Source organism: Drosophila navojoa, chromosome 6 (assembly GCF_054131105.1).
Source record: "Drosophila navojoa isolate 15081-1374.11 chromosome 6, UAZ_NAV_1.0, whole genome shotgun sequence".
Classification (NCBI taxonomy): Eukaryota; Metazoa; Arthropoda; class Insecta; order Diptera; family Drosophilidae; genus Drosophila; species Drosophila navojoa.
Genome location: NC_142894.1, coordinates 1,057,062 through 1,081,522, shown reverse-complemented (window position 1 = coordinate 1,081,522; position 24,461 = coordinate 1,057,062). Strand labels below are relative to the sequence as shown.

Below are 24,461 nucleotides of genomic sequence, written 5' to 3'. Positions count from 1 at the left end.
ACAATAATTTCGTAAAAATTAGGTCTAAGCTCTCTCTGGACCATATAGGCTCGACTGATTATGTTCTCCCCTTGAATGTCTGACTCTAGGCTTAAGTACCCTGATAATTTATTTTTTGTCAAAATGGAACAATAACAAGTAAGAAAGCTCTAGTCGAGACTTCTCGACTACGAGATCCCCTGAACCCTTGGAGCAACTGATATTTCAATAATAATTCGAACACACACACGCATGCAAACAAACAAACACACACTCACACGCATATACAGGCGATTGCGCTTGTGTTGCGCTTCAGTGTCGGCAATATTATGAGAACTTACATATTTGTTGAATAATTTGATTTATAGACGTAGGATCGTAATAAAACTTTCAGAACTTAATCATAATGTTTAAATGTATGCGTATAACGAAGCACAAGTCTCTAGTATTTGATATACGACTTTTACAAAGATGAGGGTGAGGGGTATCGGAATGAGTTATCGTTTTTTAGTGATAAACTCGATATGCGCGCGCTATATACGGACATTTTAAAAAAAAAGGTGGTGTATAGCGCTTATATCTTCTGAGATCGACGCGTTCATATATACGGACGGGCGGACGGACGGTCAGACGGACACGGCCAAATCCACTCAGCTTGTCGCCCTGATCTAGAATATATATACTTTGTGGGGTCTGCCCCGCCTCCTATTACATACTTTTAACAAAACCATTATACCCTGATTACCCATTTTCAATGGGTTCAGGGTATAAAAATGAGAGAGAAAAGCTCTCATTTTCCAATCAAAAAGATATACAACAAAATAGTCGGGTTCGTGTTTTTTGTTTGTTCACCTTTAAAAATGTTATATTTAAAATGGATCTATCATCATTCCTTTCTTTAAAGTTACATATAGATTGATAATCTCTTAGAGATACAAATATAAACGATTAGGCAATTAAGTCTATAAAATTTTGCAAGATTAATTTTAGGCTTGGTTGGATAAATATTTTTTTTTTTAAGTGTTAGTTTTTTGATTTTTATTTTAGTTGATGTACAGTTCAGAACATAAAAAGATTTTGTGAGGCATCGTGATCCCATTTCAGTGTGTGTGTGTGTGAATGCAACGTGAAGCATATTTAGTGGATACTGCCAATATCCATATCATTTACTGTGCCCTCAATAACATTTAATAGTGTAAGTAAATAATTATTGTATAACTATAAATTTCCTTCAGGTTAGCTTTTATTTTTATAGTACATTCATACATTGTAATTTACATGCATATATATATATACTCTGTCCGTGTAAAATCTTGTAGTGTATATGCGTTCATCCATATATTTTAACAGAACATTTATATTTTTTTACTCTGGTTTTTCCGCCACAACTTCACACTTCTTTATATATATGAAAGTATATATTTTTTATTATTCTGCAATGTTTACTTTGTTGCTAGTGCTCTGCTAAATTGTGTATGTTTTCTCTGTCCTAAAACTCGCTCTGTGAGCTCGCCGAGTATATATATATATTGATACATTAATTGGCTTCATCGTTGAATAATGAGTTTAAAAATGGATTCACACTCTTAACAGCCACACCTGTATAAGAAAACAAAATTAATGTATATAAAATATATCATTTTATATTTTATTTATTTGCTTACCTTTGCCTGCTGAATGGTCTTTCGAATCGCGCCATTTATAGAGTGACTCCTTTTGTATAACAAAGCCATCGTACAGTTCACCAAAAAGTTCGCTCAATAGCCCTGAACAAGACCAAAATTTCCAATATATTTTTGAAAATCAAAATTAAATTTTATATTTTTCCATACCTCTAGGTTGCTCCCAGCTATGAACGAGCAACTGTACTCCGTAAAGGCACTCGAGCTGAAGATCTTCATTGGAAGCGATAAACCGCTGAAAAACCGGTATGCAGAATTTTTGAAAGAGTTCTGGATCAAGCTTATAGCTATTATCCTTGTAAACGATTGCAAATTTGCATAAATTTTCTGTCAATCCTCTAATAAACAGTTTATCGGCTACAACAATATTGCCCTGTAAAGTATTTAGATTTAAATGTTTTGAACGAGTTAACGAACGAGTTAAATCTGAAGCAGTTAACAAGATTGCAAACTTACATTGATATAATCAATAATTTCATCAGCAGTCGAGCCTTCCTTAAGCAACTGCTCAATATGTTCTATCACATTTTGCACGTGTGTTTCGTGGGAATCGCGTTCATCAATCACTGGCGTCTTCAATATATTTTCCACAAAGTCAAATCTCTATAAGGTATTATAGGTCACAAAATTATTATAGTACAAATACATGTCTTTCAGTAAAATAAAACTTACATTAGATTTTATGAAATCACTAACTTCATTATCAGGCATGTAATCTGACCAGCACATATTATATTTTTTCCATATGCTGTGAGTGAAGCTTGGTCCTACTTCTCTTGTACAATATGTCAAAAAGCAATGAAGAAACTTTTTACCCATTTTCAGTTGACTGCTGTCTAATGAATTTTTATTCCACAAATCAGTTACCGTCAAATGTTTCTTGACTATCAATGGACCTAAATGCAAATTACAATTATATATAGTATACGAATAAATTTTAATATGTACAAACCAGTAAACTGAAGAATATACAGCCACAATTCAGGAACATCAAACATTAAATCGGCAGCAGTGCTGAAAAATTCATTGTATGCCAGTTTAAAATGTTCCGCGGAAATGTAATTCTGCTGTATTAGTTGGGCAATTGCGTTTGCAAGATGTCTTCTGTTTTGTTTGCCCACTTGCGCCAAATGCAAATATTCATTTAGTATGTAATATAAAAATCCACAGCGCTGCACTTCTGGTATTCGTTGTATGCATTGATCGACCATAAAATCAGCTTCAAGTATATCAGACAAAACAGATTTAAATAGCTTGGAATCGGCCTCCGTTGGCACAATGAATGTTGCTGGCGGCGCGATGCCCTTAGTTGTTGACTGAGACTGAGATGCTGAGGTGCTAGCGGAGATTGAGCCACTTGATAAATGCGGCTGTTGTTGTTGCTGCTGTTGCTCGATGCCCCTGTGTACGCCGCCCGAACTGCTTAATGAAGAAGAACCTAGGGACTATTAAGGGAATGAAAATGAGGATCAAAGAGAGTAGAAGTGTATATATATGTACGTACCTTGTTGGAAAGTCTAGTTGCTGGCGCTGGTTGAGTATATTTTGAATGACTAGCGGATTTTTGAATGGAAGAGCTCATCATCCCACGATTTTGCGCATTATGGGAAACGCGCGATGATGAATTCTCACGCGATCCTTGCGATGAACCAGTTCGCGAATTCATGCCTATAAAATCGAATTTAAAATTTATAAACCTTTATTCTGCTATTGATTGGGTATAGCAATTTGTGCCACACTTACCACGGTCATTGTATCGATCCCGCTCAATGGAGCCTTTGTGATATGAACCTTTATTTCTGGAGCCACCACTACGGTCTCGATCCGTGCTACTTTTATTGTCAATTAATGATGAGAGCGGAGCAAATGAATTTGAAGGTGTTGTCGTTGGTGTTGTCGACGATTGTCTAATGGCATTGTTATTCCAATTAATGAACTGATTAACTCCGCCCATCTTTTTGTTATCCAAATTTTGATTCAGCTGTAAAGTCTGAAAATATAGCGAATTCAAATTTTTTTTAAGCAGATAGCCTGTGACCTTTTGCAGCTATAAAACAGTGCATAACAGAAAATCCAAGCACACAAAGTAGTATATTTTAAATAAAAAACCTTCTGTTTCTATGGCACTCAAGTACAGTACAATTATGAATTATTTTCCATGCGCTAGAAAACGGCCAAGTGAAACGTTCAACTGATATACAGTCTTGTCTTGGTCAACTATGCATTTTTCCACCTGTTACGTACAGCTGGGAAGACAATAATCCTAGGAAATGATATAATAAACTCGAGTTTTCAATGGGAGCTAGGCATAAATAGTATAAAGTGAATGGAAATAGAAATCTTAATCGTGAGTTACTAACCAAACCCTCTAGCTTGATGCTATCCACAGCTTGGGAGCGGCTGCCTTTGCTGGTCTGAACATGCCACGTATTGTCGTCATTATTTCCATTCGAATGATTGCCATTGCCACTGCCACTAACTCCGCCGCTGCTGCTAGTGCCGCTGTTAGATTGCTGATGGCGCATACTACTGACACCATCGCCGCCGCGTTGACTATGACTGCCACCATAACCTCCCGTTGAGCGTGCGTCGCCAAACCGTGCATCACGCTTGCCGGCACCACCACTTACTCCCCCGTTGGGACTGGATGTTGATGTTGTTGTCGATATTGAGCTATTATAGTTCATATATTGTGCAGACAGCTGTTCATTTTTAGCCTCCTTTTCAATTTGCCCCATTGTCTTAGGCGCCTCATTCCGGGTCGATTGCCATTTGTTTTTGCGCAAATCGATTACGTCCTGAAGCATAAATCGCACTCGGGAACTAACTTTGGCGCCATCCTTATCAGTTTTAGATGCAATTGCTTGCATTCTCCTTATTGAATTCTCCAGAGAATAGCATCGACCGGGCTCCCTGGCACTAACTGGCGTCTGCTCAAATTTAGCTCCAACTGTCGTCAGTAACTTGCACAGGCATTCGAGCATATCTTCCGAAGCCGGATTAAGCAACGTATCGATACAAGAGTATATAATCTTCCCAGTTAACATTGAGATTTTAAAAAGTTCACCAATGAAGCGCACAGTCCCGCCTGAACGACGTCGTATCTTGCGCTCCTCCTCTTCGAGCAGGGCTTCTAGCTCAGCCTTTTCATTGGGATCATTACATTTTTTTATCTTCTCAATAATTGGCTGTAGTTTTCTCTCTTTGGCCGCGCCTTGCGAGACATTTTGTGTGAATTCTTTTTCCGTCTTATCGAGTAGTGCGTTACGGAAATGTTGTAAGTTCGATTTTGTGCCACTTTCCATGCGCTCATCACGTGCCTTAACTTCACTGATCAGGCGATGGCACAGTCTTGCATATGACACGGAAAAATTTGGTTCATCGATAGCCTTCTCAAAGACAAGCACAATTACTTCATCCATTTTTTCGGGGGTATCGATCTTTAGCTTAATTATCTCCTCAACTAACGTGTCAAATCTTTCTGGCGTTAGCTTGTTCAAAATGCCACGCACTTTACGCACAAGCTCGTCTTTTTCATGGATTGATTTGTTGCCACCGGAGTTACCGCCGCTCGTCGAATCCTGCTGTTGCTTATTAGTTTGTAATCGCGGTCGCCAGGCATTTTCCGTTTCATTCAGCTTAACATCTTGATTAAGTGATAGATTGACATGGATCATACCTTTCATGCTGCTGCGACCACCGCCGCCGCCTTGAACACCGGACATTGAAGCTTGCTTGCCACCAAAATTACTACCAATCGATTCACTATTTCGACTGCCACCAATCATGCCAACCATCGACTGAACCCGCTTATTGTTATTATTGTTATTATTATTGCTATTGCGCATAAACATGGGCATTAGGTTTGGGTGCGGCAATATTGAGACATTTTTCACTTCGGGCTGAATACGGGAAGCCTTCGCCTCTCGCAACTGCAATAGTTGCTCGCGATCGTATTGCTTCTTACCACTTGGATTATTCGGCGACCATTGACCTTCATTGTAGTTGATCAACGATGTCGCGATATCTGTGGTTTCCATTGCAACATTACTGGCGATAGTTTCTTGTTGTGCAGCAGGCGCTGATGTCTCAATTTTGTTTGGCTCCGCTACTTTTTCTATATCCGCATCCTTAACATCCTTGGCGTCTTTTGCTGTTACTAAGCTTTTCGTTGATAAATTTTTCGATAATGATGTATTTCTTTCACTTTCTGCTTTTACATTTTCCCCAATCGGTGTCGCTTCCAAGTCTGGCATTTCTTGGGATCGATCAGTCTCATCGGGTGTGCTATCATGTGAGCTAGTTACTACTGGGGCGATAATACGGTGTGCCTCCTCCCCTTCCACCTGGCCAGCAGCAACATTTTCGTTTAAATTAGTTGAGAGACTTGGCTCAATTATATACATGTTAGATACGTTGTCAGACAATACAGAAACTTCACTTGCTGCGGTACCACTCGAGCTTAGCTCGACGATCTCTTCCGTTGAATCCACTTCGACTTCAATTACTGTAAGTCCTTGCTCGTTGTTGTTGTGGTGGTGATGGTGCAGTTGTTGCTGGATCGTTTCTGAGATGTCACCTACTGCGGCTATGTCGACAATTTGCAGTACCGCTGTGTTTGATTCCGGTTTCTGCTGCTGCGGCTGTTGCGGTGGCTTTTGCCGCTGTTGTCGTTCTTCTTCTTGCACAACAAAATCTGACTGTAAGAGTTTATTGGGCTCGTTCGCAATTTCGACACTTGTTTTAGAAGCATCATCCACTTTGACTGAAAATAAAATTGATTTAACGGAAATTTGTGTATTATAAATATGTTTTACAAACATATACACATATATATATATGTGTGCGTGTGTTTGTTTATATATATATACATATATATATATATATATATACAAACAAACACACGCACACACACATACACATACAAACAAACACACGCATACACACACACTCACATATATAGGCGATTGCGCTTGGGTTGCATTGCAGTGTTGGCAATATTATGAGAACTTATTTGATGAATAATTTAATTTCTAGACGTACGATCCTAATGAAACTTTCAGAACGTAATCATAATGTTTAAATGTATGTGTATACCGAAGCACAAGTCTCTATTATTTGATATACGATTTTTACAAAGATAGGGGGTAAGGGGTATATTTAGGGGCGGGGGGGGGTAAATTTTAACAAAAACCGAAATTGTATAAAATGCATCTTAATCTACATTTTAAATTTGGAAACTCTAGCTTGAAAGATGTAGGAGATATAATTTTTTAAGTGATCTTCGAAAAGGTTTTTTATCGATAAGAAAGTATCGGAATGAGCTATCGGTTTTAGTGATAAATTCGATATGCGCGCGCTATAACGGACATTAAAAAAAAAGGTTCAGGGTATAACAAGTAAAAGGCTCTAGTCGATACTGCTCGAGTAGGAGATACCTTGAACCCTCCAATCTGATACTCTAATCACTCTGCACTTCTTTTAGGCACACATACATACACAAGCACGTGTTAGAACGCGCTCTGCCAACTGCAAAGTAATCAACGAATGCGCTGCAGTGTGGGCAATAGGATGCGAATTTTTTTTTTTTAAATTTCTTTTGTAGACATACAATCTTAATTAAACTTTCAGAGTGTAATCATATGGTGACAATGCATGTATATTCCAAAGCATACTTGAAATACGTTTTTGCAAATTGGCGGTAAAGAGGGCGTAGTATCCAAAATTTGTTAATTACAAAATGTTTGTATCCATCATATGTATGTCTAATAGTATTCCAATGAGACTCAAAAAACAATATCAATTTTTCGACTATTCTCGATAAAAAGTTAACGGACGAGTTATCGAAAAAATATGATAAACTCGTACTGCTTATGGTATACACGAGTATGCATACAACATTTAATTTCTAGCTCTTATATCTTCTGAGATCTCGGCGTTCATACGGACAGACAGGCGGCCAGACGAACAGGGTTATATCGTTTCAGCTGGTCATGCTGATCAAAATATGTATGTACATATATGTCAAAGCACAAAAGAAAAGTTTCCCTTAGCGCAGCGAGTTTCGGTGGTCGTCCACTTCTCAAACGATTCTACTTTCTTTGTCTCACTAATTTCTTCTGCCTACCACCGAACCAGTGTTGCCAGGTTTTGAGACATAAAAATAGCAAAATCCGCCTCAAAAAATAGCTGAAAATAGCTTAAAACAAATGTTTTAACAAGTAAGAAAGCTCTAGTCGAGACAGCTCGACTACGAGATCCCCTGAACCCTACAAGCAACTGATATTTCATTTATAATTAGCAAACACACACACGCATACAAACAAACACACGCACACACACGCATACAAATAAACACACGCATACACACACACTCACATATACAGGCGATTGCGCTTGGGTTGCGCTGCAGTGGCAATATAATGACAACTTATTTGTTGAATAATTTAATTTCTAGACGTACGATCGTAATGAAACTTTCAGAACGTAATCATAATGTTAAAATGTATGTGTATACCGAATCACAAGTCTCTAGTATTTGATATACGACTTTTACAAAGATGAGGGTGAGGGGGTGGATTTAGGGGTGGGGGGTAAATTTTAACAAAAACCGAAATTGTATAAAATATATCTTTATATACATTTTAAATTTGGAGACTCTAGCTTGAAAGATGTAGGAGATATAATTTTTTAAGTGATCTTCGATAAGGTTTTTTATCGATAAAAAAGTATCGGAATGAGTTATCGTTTTTTAGTGATAAACTCGATAAGCGCGTGATATGTACGGACATTTTAAAAAAAAGTTTAAGTCTCTAGCTCTTATATCTTCTGAGATCGACGCGTTCATACATACGGACGGACGGACGGACGGACGGACGGACGGAGGGACGGACGGACGGACGGACGGACGGACAGACAGACGGACAGGGCTAAATCGACTCAGCTTGTCGTCCTGATCAAGAATATATATACTTTGTGGGGTCTGCCACGCCTCCTTCTGCCTGTTACATACTTTTAACAAAACCATTATACCCTGATTTCCCATTTTCAATGGATTCAGGGTATAAAAAATGCTTACAAAATAGCTGAATTCTCTTTATGACTTTTAATGTCATGTAATTTGGCAAAAACACTGAAAACACCGTATATGTAATATGCCCGCGTGTTGTCCAACTCGTCCTTTCTTATACAATCTTTAAAATCTGTGATTTTTGTGCCCGAATCATGAAATTTTTGCTTATAGATTTTCTCCTTTTGCTAATACACTCTTTTACACAATTAATGCCGAGAAATGCGCAATCGGTGATGGTGTAAATGAACTACTAGTCATGATCTATGTAAGTATATGTATACGCTAAAGTAGTGGTGGTATACTCGAACAGATCATTAAGTACAGTTTGGGACTTAGTTGAAAATTTTTTTCTTTAAATACTAAAATTAAATTAAAACAAGTAAGAAAGCTCTAGTCGAGACTGCTCGACTACGAGATCCCCTGAACCCTACAAGCAACTGATATTTCAATAATAATTAGCAAACACACACACACACACACGCATACAAACAAACACACGCACACACACGCATACAAACAAACACACGCATATACACACACTCACATATACATGCGATTGCGCTTGGGTTGCGCTGCAATGTTGGCAATATTATGAGAACTTATTTGATGAATAATTTAATTTCTAGACGTACGATCCTAATGAAACTTTCAGAACGTAATCATAATGTTTAAATGTATGTGTATACCAAATCACAAGTCTCTAGTATTTGATATACGACTTTTACAAAGATGATGGTGAGGGGGTGGATTTAGGGGTGGGGGGTAAATTTTAACAAAAACCGAAATTGTATAAATTTCATCTTAATATACATTTTAAATTTGGAGACTCTAGCTTGAAAGATGTAGGAGATATAATTATTTAAGTGATCTTCGATAAGGTTTTTTATCGATAAAAAAGTATCGGAATGAGTTATCGTTTTTTAGTGATAAACTCGATATGCGCGTGATATATACGGACATTTTAAAAAAAAGTTGAAGTCTCTAGCTCTTATATCTTCTGAAATCGACGCGTTCATACATACGGACGGACGGACGGACGGACGGACGGACAGACAGACGGACTGGGCCAAATCGACTCAGCTTGTCGCCCTGATCAAGAATATATATACTTTGTGGGGTCTGCCACGCCTCCTTCTGCCTGTTACATACTTTTAACAAAACCATTATACCCTGATTTCCCATTTTCAATGGGTTCAGGGTATAACAAGTACGAACGTTGCAGTCGGGCGCTACCGACTGCGGAATACTCATTCACATTTCCTTTGTAAATTTGATTTAATTTGGCTTTAAAAAAAATTAGTACAAAACAATTATGCATTTTGATTATATTGTAGCTTTTGGTAATTTTTATCGAGTAATCGATAATTATTATATTGATCGTGCACTTTTTATACCCTGAACCCATTGAAAATGGGAAATCAGGGTATAATGTTTTTGTGTAAAAGTATGTAACAGGCAGAAGGAATCGTCGCAGACCCCACAAAGTATATATATTCTTGATCAGCACGATGAGCTGAGTCGATTTGGCCCTGTCCGTCTGTCTGTCCGTCCGTCCGTCCGTCTGTCCGTATGAGCGCCGAGATCTCAGAAGATATAAAAGCTAGAGAGCTGAAATTTTGTTTGCATACTCGTGTATACAATACGCAGTAAGAGTTTGCTTTATTTTTTCGATAACTCATCCGATAACTTTTTTATCGAGAATAATCGAAAAATTGATTTTGTTCTGTGAGCCTCATCGGAGTACTATTAGATGTAGAGACTTCAGATTTACTGTGTATATATATATGATGAATACAAACATTTTGTAATCAACAGATTTTAGATACCACGCCCCCTTCGCCCCCAATTTGTAAAAAACGTATTTCAAGTACTAGAGACCTGTGCTTTGGAATGAACACACATTTTGACCATATAATTACGCCCTGAAAGTTTCATTAAGATCGTATGTTTACAAAAGAAGTTATTCACCAAGTAAATTCTCATACTATTGTCCACACTGCAGCGCAGCCCAAGCGCAGTCGCTGCTTACTGCGCAGTTAGCAGATCGCGGGCGCGTGAGGGTGGATGCATGTAAATGTATGTGTGCGTGCATAAAAGAAGTGCAGAATGATAAGAATATCAGCTTGGAGGGTTCAGGGTATCTCCTAGTCGAGCAGTCTCGACTAGAGTCTTCTTACTTGTTGAGTATGGTATTATGGTAATTTTCATTGATAGCTTTCGGTCACACCTATTGCAGATTCCTTAGCGTTTGCTTACATTTTGCTTACATTACAAAAGCGCGCTTTTTAGCATTCTAAGGATTGCGATTGATTTCTGGATTTTCTAGCTGTTATTGTAGTTTTGTCAGATGACGCTCTGTTATTAGGTTATTGTATTTTAACTACCAGTTTGTAAAGCAAAGCGATAGCGTGGGCGCTAAAGGCTTCGCAAGTTATGTTACAGCGGCGGAGGTTCAAGTCCCCATCAAGGTTATGTTTTTTTTTTTCATACATATTTCGTTTTTTATAAAATAGATATTTTATTCTTTTGGCTTGAGTGCGAGCTCAAATCCCGCGGAAAACTCTTTTTTGTAAATTGAAAATTTTGTTATTTTAGTTTCTTTTATATTTTTATACCCTGAACCCATTGAAAATGGGAAATCAGGGTATAATGGTTTTGTTAAAAGTATGTAACAGGCAGAAGGAGGCGTGGCAGACCTCACAAAGTATATATATTCTTGATCAGGGCGACGAGCTGAGTTGATTTAGCCCTGTCCGTCTGTCTGTCTGTCCGTCCGTCCGTCCGTATGTATGAACGCGTCGATTTCAGAAGATATAAGAGCTAGAGACTTCAACTTTTTTTTTTAAATGTCCGTATATATCACGCGCATATCGAGTTTATCACTAAAAAACGATAACTCATTCCGATACTTTTTTATCGATAAAAAACCTTATCGAAGATCAGTTTAAAAATTATATCTCCTACATCTTTCAAGCTAGAGTCTCCAAATTTAAAATGTATATTAAGATGAATTTTATACAATTTCGGTTGTTGTTAGAATTTACCCCCCACCCCTAAATCCACCCCCTCACCATCATCTTTGTAAAAGTCGTATATCAAATACTAGAGACTTGTCCTTCGGTATACACATACATTTAAACATTATAATTATGTTCTGAAAGTTTCATTACAATCGTACGTCTAGAAATTAAATTATTCATCAAATAAGTTCTCCTATTATTGCCACACTGCAGCGCAACCCAAGCGCAATCGCCTATATATGCGTGTGTGTGTGCGTGTGTTTGTTTGTATGTGTATGTGTGTGCGTGTGTTTGTTTGTATGCGTGTGTGTGTGTGTGTGTGTGTGTGTGTGTGTGTGTGTGTGTGTGTGTGTGTGTGTGTGTGTGTGTGTGTGTGTGTGTGTGTGTGTGCGTGTGTGTGTGCTAATTATTATTGAAATATCAGTTCCTTGTGGGGTTCAGGGGATCTCGTAGTCGAGCAGTCTCGACTAGAGCTTTCTTACTTGTTTAAATATTTAAATTTTATTTTTAAAATTTATAAAAATGTTTCCTTCCGTGTTATTAATGCCTATTAAGCCTATTTGTATATACATGTACATACATAGATAGCTCAAGCATATAAATGTCGCAATTTGATACTACAAATGCCGATTGCCACGCCCCTAGTGGCCGTAGACACCTCATTTTTGGCCAGTTCTTAGAAAGAGCTAACGGTAACGTAAATGCGAAATTTGAATGCTTACGCTCAAAAAATGTGAAAATTACAGGGTATTTTTCGATATGCCACGCCCCCAAAGAGGCGTGACAATTATTTTTGAGGCATCGATAGAGGAGGTTACCAGTAACTCAACTATCTAAATTTGAAGCTTCTAGCTCTTAAACTGTAGGAGATATAAAGTTTTGCGGTTTGCCACGCCCCCTATGGGCGGACATATATCCACCATAGCTTGTTGGACTTGGGTGGTCAACTGTAGTTATATCCACCATAGCTTTTTGGACTTGGGGGGTCAACGCGGATCTACATACCAAACTTCAACTTTCTAGCTCTTCAACTAACATGATTTCTGGTATATCGGAAAATGCATTTTCCGATTTGCCACGCCCCTAGTGGGCGGATCGGGAAAATTTTAACACTTTATAAATCGGAGTTATACACGAGTATGTGTTCCTATAGCTATAGTCTATAGCTTCAATAGCGGCGAAATGAACTGCGTTCATACGGACAGACGGACAAACGGACAGACGGACGGACAGCAAGACGGACATTGCACAAAACCAATATACTAATTCACTTCGTGAATGAGTATAAATATTCTTTTGTAAAATAGCTAGATTTATAGCTAATAGCATTTTCAAAATTTATATAGCATTTAGGATTATAAAATAGCTAGAATTGCTATTTAATAGCTAACCTGGCAACACTGCACCGAACCACACTCGACGATAGCTACATACGCTGTCGTCCCGCTAAAACGGGACTTTTCCAGCCTACAAAACATAACCGACCATCCACGATACGTCCAGTCGCGAAACACACAAAATAACAATACCATACGCATTCACATACTGCACTCTAAATACTCTTAACAAATTCACTATGCATGCTGCGCTCGTATGAGACCAAAACAATCACCATAGCCTGTCACAAAACTCTTTGTGCAAGGGCATTGAACACACACATACGCACAAATACGAAGGTATGCAGAAAGGAAAATAGGCAATAGGTAGAAAGCACAGATACAGTGCGCGCCAACATATTAATACTACTTGCGCTTCGACATATACTTTATGGGGTCTGCGATGCTTTCTTCTGCCTGTTACATACTTTTTCATAAAACCATTATACCCTGATTTCGCCTTTTCAATGGGTTCAGAGAATAATTAGAATAATCAATAACTAGATTATTGTTGAATGTATACCTTTATCATCTGTGTGCTTACAAACGAATAGACAGAATGATTACGAATATACATACATATACCAGGAATCAAATCTTTAGACATGATAGAAGGAAGCTTCCAGGCCAGGTGCTGTTGCCCTGAGTTGTAATAAGTCGCCGCAAGTAGCTTCTGCTCAGATGCAAATACATATATGTACATATGTACCTATACGATCTAAATCGGCGGCTTAAGCGAAGGAGCATGTCCGTAAACACGCAAATATTCCTGATAAAGAATATATATGTATATATATAAACCTTACACCCAATTGTATAATTTGTATGCCATTAAGCCATTCAAAAGACTTCATATTTAATGGGTAGACCATGTGAAGAATTCAAAGATTTTGTATGCCACGCTTCCTCTCAATACATTTAAGGGACTGGTGCGTTAGCAAATACACATATTCGAATGTTATTATCTCATTCTGAAAGTTTGATAAAGATTTTCCCGACGAAAGCATTCTCATTGCTATTGCCATTGATGATGGGAAATCCTGCGTGGCAGACCCTATAAAGGACATACATATATATTCGACCAGAGCCGACTTAGCCCTATCAATCTGTCTAGTGAAAGAGTTTACTACTGTTTCCAAATTTTAAATACAAATTCATTTCATTCATATAGAATTTCAATTTATTTATATCTTAGATTCCCGCCATCTTTTTTTTCCAATTTGAAAAAAGCGTATTTTTTTACGATAGACTTGTACTTTGGCAACTACAAACATTTGAATGGACTTATTATAATCTGGATTTTTTATAAACAAAATCAATCTTTAAGAAAACGTTTTAAGTTTCCATAGTAAATCCACACTGCAACCTATGCGTACGTGCGCGTATATGTGTGCGTATGTGTGTATGTACACGGTTTGTTTCTTGGATAAGCAAAAACAAAGTGAATTGGATTTTCAGTTCTTCGAAGAGTTATGCGCATGTCGTAGTCTGGCGGTTTGAAAAAGAAATTGTGTAGCAATCCTTACAAAATGTTTGTGGCTTTTTTTTATTTATTATTTTTTTTTTAGATACATCCACATAAAATAGTTTGAACCGCTACGTTGCCCTGAAAACGGGTGAATTCATGAGCTATTCTAATCAAAATTATTCAGCTGTATGTAGCATACACACACTTGTACACAACCTTTAAACATATTAAACGTACCAATAACTTCTCAGCTATAAAAATTTGTTATCGCATTACTTTGTATCTCAGCTGAGATATTTTGCACCCGTAATTTTTTTGGTAAGTACTTTTAAAAATTAATGATAAAATTATGTTTATGAAATAAAGCGATAAATGAATACAAAATGTGTTTCCATTTCCTCTCGGCAAAAGATGCGCTAATTAACCAATAAGTTGTAGGAGAGATTTGCACACATTTTTTGTTCCTTTCATTTAAGTACATAAATACGTATAGGCATATGTTCTCTTCATTTAAGACAATTCTGTGCATGTTCAATGGTTTGTGTGCATGCCGTCCAACCAATTGCCGCGATGTTGCCTAGTGCTATAGATAGACACACAAATAATATCGAATCGCACCAACACAAACCAAACGATCGCATCGAACAGCTAGTGGACTGGCCGCGGTTTAAACAACAAGCACCGAAGGTCGCAACTGAAATACTCTGCATTAGTCGAGGCGAGCAGAGAGACGGAGCACGAGACAATGATGAGACCCCACCAGTGCCAGCACCGGCAGCAGCAGAAGCACAACAAAACATGTTATAGTAGAAAAAGCAAAACAACTCATGCACACCTTCTCACTCTAGCGCATCCACGCACACAATAGCAGAGGTCATAGATGTGTGCGTGCGTACGGATTCGCGCGCTCAGAAGGCCTGCTCATCTATACTCAAAGAGACAGACAGACACACGTCCAAAAACGCGCGAGTGCGCTCCGATAAAGTTGAACATATTCAATGAACCCAACCACGCAATGGTGCCATTGCTCACAATCTTCAGAGAGAGAGAGAGAGAGAGAGAGAGAGAGAGAGAGAGAGAGCGATAGAGAGAGTGTGAGAGAGAGAGAGAGAGAGAGAGAGAGTGAGACAGAGACAAGGAGAGAGAGAGAAAGTAAGACAGAGACAAGGAGAGAGAGAGAAAGTAAGACAGAGAAAAGGAGAGAGAGAGAAAGTAAGACAGAGACAGAGAGAGAGTGAGACAGACAGGGAGAGTGAGACAGACAGAGAGAAAGAGGTACAGAGAAAGCGAAGAGATCAATCTACAAGCGAGGGAGAAAGAGAGCGAAGAGAATAATCTACGATATGATTTGATACTGAATGTTTTAAAATTCATAGACTAGTGTCTTGACCTTTTTTATACCCCGAACCCATTAAAAATGGGAAATCAGGGTTATAATGTTAATGTGAACAAGTAAGAAGGCTCTAGTCGAGATTGCTCGACTAGGAGATACCCTGAACCCTCCAAGCTGATATTCTAATCATTCTTCACTTCTTCTATGCACACATATGTACATGCATATGCATCCAGACACACGTATATCAACGCACTCTGCTAATGGCGCAGTAAGCAGCGGCTGCGCTTGGGATGCGCTGCAGTGTGGGCAATATTATGAGAATTTATTTGTTGAATAATTTAATTTCTAGACGTACTTTATGAAACTTTTATGCTCTAACGCATGCACATTTCAAGGCACAAGTCTCTAGTATTTAAAATGCGTTTTATACAAATTGGGGGCGAAGGGGGCGTGGGTGTATCTTCTGAGATCGAGGCACTCATACAGACGGACGGACAGGCCCCTGTCCGCCTGTACTATATCAACTCATCTCGTCGCCCTGATCAAGAATATATATACTTTGTGGGGTCTTTTTTACACAATACCATTATACCCTGATTTCCCATTTTCAATGGGTTCAGGCTATAAAAAATATGTAACAGGCAGAAGGAGTCATCGCAGACCCCATAAAGCATATATATTCTTGATCAGCCCAAAGAGGTGAGTCGATATAGCCCTGTCCGTCTGTCCGTCCGTATGAACGCCGAGATCTCAGAAAATATAAGAGCATCTCTTGCTCTCTTGCTGAAATTTGGTGTGTATTCTCGTGTATACATACGCAGTACGTGTTTGCTTTATTTTTTCGATAACACATCCGATAACTTTTTATCGAGAAAAATTGATTTTGTTTTTTGAGCCTCATTAGAATACTATTAGACGTGGAGACTTCAGATTTACTGTGTATATACGTATGATGAATACAAAAATTTTGTAATCAACAGACTTTGGTTACCACGCCCCCTTTTCCCCTAATTTGTAAAAAACGTATTTCACGTACTAGAGATTTGTGCTTTGGAATGTACACACATTTTGACCATATGATTACGCTCTGAAAATTTCAATAAGATTTTAACTGGGTATATTTAAAAGTCAGTTAATTTGGTGGAAAATTTAATAAGTGGAACAAAAACGTCCTACGTATGTAGGAAACTATAAAAATACTCATTCAAAAAAATAAAAATGATTTCTACAATACTGCACATAAATTATGGAAGTGAGGGCGCTATGGTGAATATATAAATCATTCACGGACTACTTACACGAAGAGAAGGTAGATGACGACGAAGACTCGAGTTCATCTTTCGGAGAGACTATTGGAATTCTAAAAAAAAAAATATATATATATATATAATAACAGTATTTTATTGTAGCAAGCAACGAATATATCGTTAGGTATGAAACTTACTTTTTACTTTTATTTTTCTGGGAAGTCGGCAATATTTCTACAGATGGTGCATCAGACATGGCTGAGACCACTGGAGTCTGTCCAACAATTATATCCTGGCGTTGAGCGGGAATTTGATCTAAAAGAGGATAAACACCAAATTTATTTACTTAACAAAATAATAAATAACAATAACAAAATAGTTAATGATTAAAGACTGCGGATTTATCACGGTAAACTTGACGAAAATCCCAGTACAAACTATGGGTAATGAGTTAAATGTATTCCTTTTAGCCACGATGGGCGTTTTCGTCGTTTTACTTCGATAGATACCGTATACATAGACTGTAGAGTATATCTTATATGATTGTTACCTAATTTGTACTGGATATTGGGCTTCGCATCTGGGCCTTGAATTAACACGCTGCTGGGGGGTAAACCGATTCCGACAGCATCTGGCTGGGTCATGCACATTGAGGCATCTGGATGCGCAACGACAGTTGCTGCCGTTAATGTTGCAGACGGAACAGCAGGTGCAATTGCAATAGCAGCAGCAGAAGCAGCTACTGCCTCCTGATGATCATTCTCCGTACTCCCATTAGTCTATAAGTATACAATTTATTATATATTTATATTTATCTCAATATATAGTATTTCTTACCTTATCCAGTTCATCGAGTATGTTCTTTTTTGTTGTCGGATCGATAATCTGTAAACGATGCTGGTGTCGTCGCCTACTCGGCTGCGGTACTGGTACAGGTTGTGGCGTCACATTAGCTGACATAACACCAACCATTGGCGGAACATTGACGTTGACACCCACACCCACTTGACCACTCGCTGTTCCACCAACACCAATAACCGTATTAGTGCCTGGCTGTACAGCACCTGTTAGCAACTGTATTTGAGATGGTGTCGCACCACCAGGACCAGACAGCGGTCCATTGGGTCCACCGGGCTGCACAGATTGCATTGTATTGCCTAAGTTCGTGTTAACCGCAACGCCGCTGCGTGAATGCGGTGGCGGCTGTTGCTGTGGCAATGGGGAAAGATATGGATAGGCATAATAGGGTATGGGCGTGTGCGTATATTGTAAAGGTGGCGCCGGATACGCTGGTTGTCGCTGGCCATATTGTGGGTAATTCTGCAATACCATATTCGGGTAAATCGGTGGCATATGAACATGGGGGGCACGGGCTCCACCGCCAGTGCCGTTGTTACGGGGCGGATTTGACGCTGCCTGTGGTCCTCGATAAATTCCACTTTGTTGATTTGATCGACTGTTTCCAGAATTGTTGTTGCCAGTCGAAACATACTGTAAAATGCAATCAATAGTTTTAGTTTTTAGTTTTCTAGCGCCCTCCAGATCACACAAACATATTTAAAAACAACGATTATGACTTCAGCAATCATATAATGACCATAAACATCCTATACAATCTATTCCAACTAGATAACATGTGTCACTTACTAATATGAATTGCTCTGGCAATGAAATGAAAAGACCAAAACGAGAAATCGCCTATTACATTACACATTTATACCATTGCCAAAACTGTTTGTTCTGACGGTAGCTTAACTATGATTTCAGTGGGAATATTATGCATAATTTTTGGCCAGTTCTTAGAACGCGCCACTAGTTCACTAATAATACATTTTGGACACTTTTGCTCCAAAGATGTGAAACTTACAGAGTATTTTACAATACGCCCCGCCTTCAAAGAGGCGAAAAATTCAACTATCCAAATTTGAAGCTTCTAGCTCTTAGACTGAAGGATATATAAACTTTTTCGGTTTGCCACGCCTTCAGTGGGCGTAGATACATTCGCTATAGCTCATTGGTCTTGGGTAGTACGGCCGAGTTGATAGTGCCTAAAATATAGCAGAATTTGAAAAATCACCATATCTTCAAACCCGACATTTACTTTTTATTTTGTCCGCGATTTTTATAGAGTTTCAGCATCAGCTCACGTGCAAAATTTCAGCTTTAGCTTTGATCATGGGTGGCCGAATCTACATTCATTCAAAATTTCAGCTTTCTAGTTCTAGTTCTTTCTAGGTATGTCGAAAAATGCATTTTCGGATCTGCCACGCTTCTATTGGGCGGACCGAAATAATTTTAACACTTTATAAACTGAGAGAATACAAAGTCTCCTGCTTCAATAGCACTGCATTGCGTTCATACTGACAGATGGCCGCACATATCAGAAAACAAATATACTCATTTCACTTTCCTGAATGAGTACAAAAATACAAGATCTGTGCATACTACGTTATTTGAATTGTCGCGTATCCTTCGGTCTGTAAAAGAACTATAATAAAAGGCACTATTATACCCGCAATTCGCATTTTCAACGTTTTCTAGGGTATACGCGGAAATTTTAGAGTTGCCTACCTCTTGGACTGTTTGTGGAAAATTGCTGTTCGATAACAGATTATTGTTCTTGTAATCGTATTTTCTAGTATCGATACAACTGACGTTGATACCGACGCCGACACTAACCCCAACAGCCCCCAACAGAGTTTTGTCTTGCATATAGACAGAGGGATTATTCGATGAGCCTAGTGTTAGACCATGAGAATTGGCCAGAGTAATGATGCTTTGGTTGTTGCCATTGATGTTGTTGTTACCGCCACTATTATTGCTATTGCTGCCGACACCAGCAACAGTTGTCAGTTGCTGTTGTTGACTATTATTTGGACCGACTTGACTGGACTTGGAGATGTCCGATAATAGACGACAATTTGTTTCGATAATTCCACTATTGCTACCGCAAGCAGCAGCAGCAGCACGATTTCCTGTTAGATTATAGATGGCGGCTGTATTCAAGTCCTGCTGAATCGTTGCCGAATTCAGATTTAATTGACAATTGTTAACAGACATTATATTGCCGCCGCTACAGATAACTGTTGTCGATTGCTGCTGCTGTGCATTAACCGATGTTAATGGCCTGTTAACGACATTTGCGTAGCTTTGCTGTGGATGCGACTGTTGTTGCTGTTGTTGATGGTGCTGCTGTTGATGTTGTTGCTGTTGATGTGGTTGCTGTTGATGTTGTTGATGCTGTTGTTGCTGCTGCTGTTGTTGCAGATGTGTCTGATGTACCATGTGAGCCGTCGCTTGTTGGGCATTTGTTGGCGTTTTTGCAGCTGTTTTTAGTATGGAAACAACATTGTAAGCCTTGCTTATCTGAAACTGTGGCTGTGACGTACTATGTTGCTGTTGCTGGGGCTGCTGCTTTGCAGCAGGCATTTGCGTTGGGTACTTTTTTGTCTTTTTATTTGTCGGCAATATCTACAACAGATTTAAGCAGCGCCCAATCAACATTGGATATTGGAATTAATTACAATACATATTAAAAAAAAAAAAAAAAAAAAAAAAAAAAAAAAAAAAAAAAACCAACGATACTAGCAACTAAATAAAGAAGCTATTATTTAAAAAAAAAAAAAAAAAAAAAAAAACAACAACAATTACTGTCATCATATATAAGTAGGAAATTGTGTGCCTCCCTTTATATATATTGTTAAGCGCTTGATTTACATGGCCTCCATATCGATTAAGATTTTGAAGTAATTTAATTTATATTGTTATTGCAGGTGGCTCCTTAATAGTAGTGATATTAAGAGCGTCCCGAACTAACGGTGTGAAAGTGGATTTTTGTTGAATAGTACTATACCGGAAGTCACAACTAATCGATGATTATTTTGAAACGTAAAGCACTTTCATAAAAGTTATTTTTCTTTACATCTTTTCAAACGTGGAGCAGAAGAAATATGATTTAAAAATCAAATTTGATGGGCTTGCTATATATTTAGAATATTGTAGAATCTTCAATTGTTAATTATTTTTAATTATAATAAAATATTACCACGTTGGAGATTTTCGTATAAGTGTCTGATGCTTGTTACCTTAAATCTGCTGATCAGTGTTATCATTGTATGCAAATTATCAATTACTAAACATAAGACTCAGAAAATATTAACAAATCAATTTCTCGTTGCGAAAATATTATTGAGAGATTTGAACAAAATTATTCTTGAAGCTTTTAGCTTTTGTATGAAGAGTGAGAGCATAAAATACACATGTATACATATAAAAATAAAAATAAAAATATACAAGAGACAACTAATATGGGACCTTACCATATTTTGGGGCTGCATGGCTTTAGCAATATCGGGTTGTGTTGATAGTGTTGGAGCAGCTGGTTGCATTACGAATTGACCAATCCGTTTGTTATCGGAAGTCGTCAAACGGTTTATTATACCGTTTACTTGGCGATCTCCGGGATGACTTTAGACCCCGTTTATCAATCTGTCACACAACCATTTGATTATTCTTCTGTGAATAATAATAAAATTATTATAAATGTTAATACTGATGGTGATGGCTCGTACCTGCAAATATGTTTTTGATATTATATAGAAAATAATCTGTCAAGGCAATTCTAATAATTTCGGAACGAGTACACAGCCTGCAAGTTTTCAAATCGTAAGCATTATATTATAGTCTACAACAATGTTGAATAGATATTTTATATGTGTACAAATTACATTTTGCATATTCTAAATATTTAACATTTATCAAATTTAAAAATTAATTACAGTAAGCCTCTGCATTTTCTTTACTGTTTAATCATGCTTTTACCTACATACATGTATTTGCCGACGTTGCGACGTTGGCGCACATGCGACCAACAGGGTAGAGCGAAGTGAGAAAGAGGGGAAGAGAGGGAGATAGAAAGATTACCTGAGCAACTCTCTAGCGACAGCGACACAAAGAAAATGGAATAATTAAAAAAACTGACGACCTTTATTTCCGTTTTGTGCACTAGTATTGAAACGATCTAAAAAATAATTTTTTAAAAACTATATATTGTATTTGCACTATGATTTATTATTTATATGCAATGAGAGAGCGCAACGTCAACTAATTGCATTGTGGTAAGAAATGTCATCATGTAATTTTACTTTACGTCCGTTTTCGTTTTCAAAACGTATTTTACCTGAAGCATTCGTCGCTAGAATATTGAACCACTTATATACAATAGTAAAAACAATTCTCAATTCTTTTTATAAATACTTGGACATTAGTAAACTAAGTTATACTTGTCTTTCTTTGTGTTTATTTCCAAAAACAAATTTTCTATCAATTTCATTCCACATGCAATGTGCTGCTTAGGAATGGTAATATCGTATCAATTTACATCGATATATTTTCTATCCTACAATGACAGGGTTGATCCCTTTAATAATCGATATTTCTTTCCTCTTATTTTCATTGAAATCTTAGTATTTCGCGAATATCGCATTAATAAAATACTAGTAGTATTTTGAAAGAGCACAAGGATATTACCACTAACCAGAGAACACATAGACTAGACAACTAGTGGAAAGCTTTTTGCACGCTTTTTCTTGGACTTAAGCACCCCAGACTGCTTTGAATTCGCTCGGCGAATTACTTTTAGGCTCGAGCAACGAAAATATACGAAAGCACAATCATTTCGCTTCACGCGCTCGACCGAGATGGTCAAATGTTGAACAAAAGATCCTTCTATGCTCAATCTTTCCCTTGCTCTCTCTCTCTCGATGCTCTATGCTCTCTCAAATGTGTATATGTGTGTATGCATGTGAGCACAAGCAGCAGCTCTGAGCTGCCAGCTCACGAAAATTTAAATTTCTTCGCAGCAAGAACCCATGCCTTCCCTTCTGTGTGAAGAGTATACCGAACTTATCAAACCGTTTGCCAAGCTCGTACAAAATCTGTATATATGTTTTCGATATTACTTGTGGGAAGGGTATGAAAGCGTTGGTGCTCATACTGAAAATGCTTTCGCGACGAGCGTGCACACACACAGTCTCCGTTACTATATGTATTATGAGCATTTGTGTGCCTGTGTGCGTAGCTCTTGCTGCCTGTAGCGATTTCAGAGCCCCGAATTCGCATTTGGTAGATCTTGTGAACTACTCACGCATGCATACATACATATGTTTGATTGTGTGTACGCAGAAGCCGCGATGCTCACAAATGATGGGGTGATCATTGTAGAAGCCTTTGACTGCCTTTGTGCCTTTATATGTGCGTGTGTGTATGTGCATGTGTGTAAGCATGGGACATGAGCATTGGCGTGTGCCTACCTCAACTTAAAATTGTGCGAACGATTTTGGGTTTGAATTGAAGAGGCGCGCTTATATTTCAGTAGCTGACTGACTACACTGACAAGTGCACTTGCATTTTTTACACTCTTTTTTTACTTGCATGCACCTGTAAATGTATGTACATACAAATATGCAAGGGATCGATAATCGCATCCCATTTTGCCCACTGATCAGATACTACATTTTTTAAAAATGCATTCTGATAGGCTAACTCACGATCATTTAAATCAGGTGCTTAAATACATATGTATATACCGCGAGTAACTTGGCTGTCCCTATACCACACACATATACATACATACATACATACATACACATGTGCGTGAGTTACTCTTCGGTCACAGTGCCACAAAGTATTGGGATGTGACAAGTGACAAGTGCACTTTAGTCAGTCAGCTACTGAAATATAAGCGCGCCTCTTCAATTCAAACCCAAAATCGTTCGCACAATTTTAAGTTGAGGTAGGCACACGCCAATGCTCATGTCCCATGCTTACACACATGCACATACACACACGCACATATAAAGGCACAAAGGCAGTCAAAGGCTTCTACAATGATCACCCCATCATTTGTGAGCATCGCGGCTTCTGCGTACACACAATCAAACATATGTATGTATGCATGCGTGAGTAGTTCACAAGATCTACCAAATGCGAATTCGGGGCTCTGAAATCGCTACAGGCAGCAAGAGCTACGCACACAGGCACACAAATGCTCATAATACATATAGTAACGGAGACTGTGTGTGTGCACGCTCGTCGCGAAAGCATTTTCAGTATGAGCACCAACGCTTTCATACCCTTCCCACAAGTAATATCGAAAACATATATACAGATTTTGTACGAGCTTGGCAAACGGTTTGATAAGTTCGGTATACTCTTCACACAGAAGGGAAGGCATGGGTTCTTGCTGCGAAGAAATTTAAATTTTCGTGAGCTGGCAGCTCA

At 38.2% G+C, this 24,461-nt stretch overlaps 1 protein-coding gene across 4 annotated transcripts; it reads right to left on the bottom strand.

Moving 5' to 3' along the window:
* Nucleotides 1-1,204: 1,204 nt before the first annotated feature.
* eIF4G1 (eukaryotic translation initiation factor 4G1) lies at nucleotides 1,205-22,528 on the bottom strand. 4 transcript variants are annotated; one of them, XM_089262787.1, is made up of 17 exons: nucleotides 22,360-22,528; nucleotides 21,752-21,828; nucleotides 21,500-21,695; nucleotides 19,752-20,651; nucleotides 18,018-18,671; nucleotides 17,731-17,959; nucleotides 17,378-17,495; nucleotides 17,232-17,293; nucleotides 4,022-6,426; nucleotides 3,405-3,642; nucleotides 3,166-3,329; nucleotides 2,614-3,106; nucleotides 2,334-2,557; nucleotides 2,118-2,264; nucleotides 1,812-2,034; nucleotides 1,644-1,745; nucleotides 1,205-1,578 (listed from the first exon to the last, which is right to left on the bottom strand). In XM_089262787.1, exons 3-17 carry the CDS (start codon nucleotides 21,566-21,568, stop codon nucleotides 1,517-1,519), a joined length of 6,090 nt encoding a protein of 2,029 aa, XP_089118913.1. In that variant the 5' UTR covers nucleotides 21,569-21,695; nucleotides 21,752-21,828; nucleotides 22,360-22,528; the 3' UTR covers nucleotides 1,205-1,516. The 4 variants fall into 4 exon arrangements, with proteins under 4 accessions (XP_089118913.1, XP_089118911.1, XP_089118914.1 ...); XM_089262785.1 differs by having other exon boundaries at nucleotides 3,405-3,651; nucleotides 22,360-22,527; XM_089262788.1 differs by lacking the exon at nucleotides 19,752-20,651 and having other exon boundaries at nucleotides 3,405-3,651; nucleotides 22,360-22,525.
* Between the last annotated feature and the right edge of the window lie 1,933 nt (nucleotides 22,529-24,461).

Coding starts and splice junctions, on each gene's coding strand:
- eIF4G1 (XM_089262785.1), bottom strand. CDS start 21,568: ATGCAACCAGCTGCTCCAACACTATCAACACAACCCGATATTGCTAAA. Junction 17,960..18,017: donor TACTCGATGAACTGGATAAG/GTAAGAAATACT, acceptor GTATACTTATAG/ACTAATGGGAGTACGGAGAA. Junction 1,579..1,643: donor AGACCATTCAGCAGGCAAAG/GTAAGCAAATAA, acceptor TTTCTTATACAG/GTGTGGCTGTTAAGAGTGTG.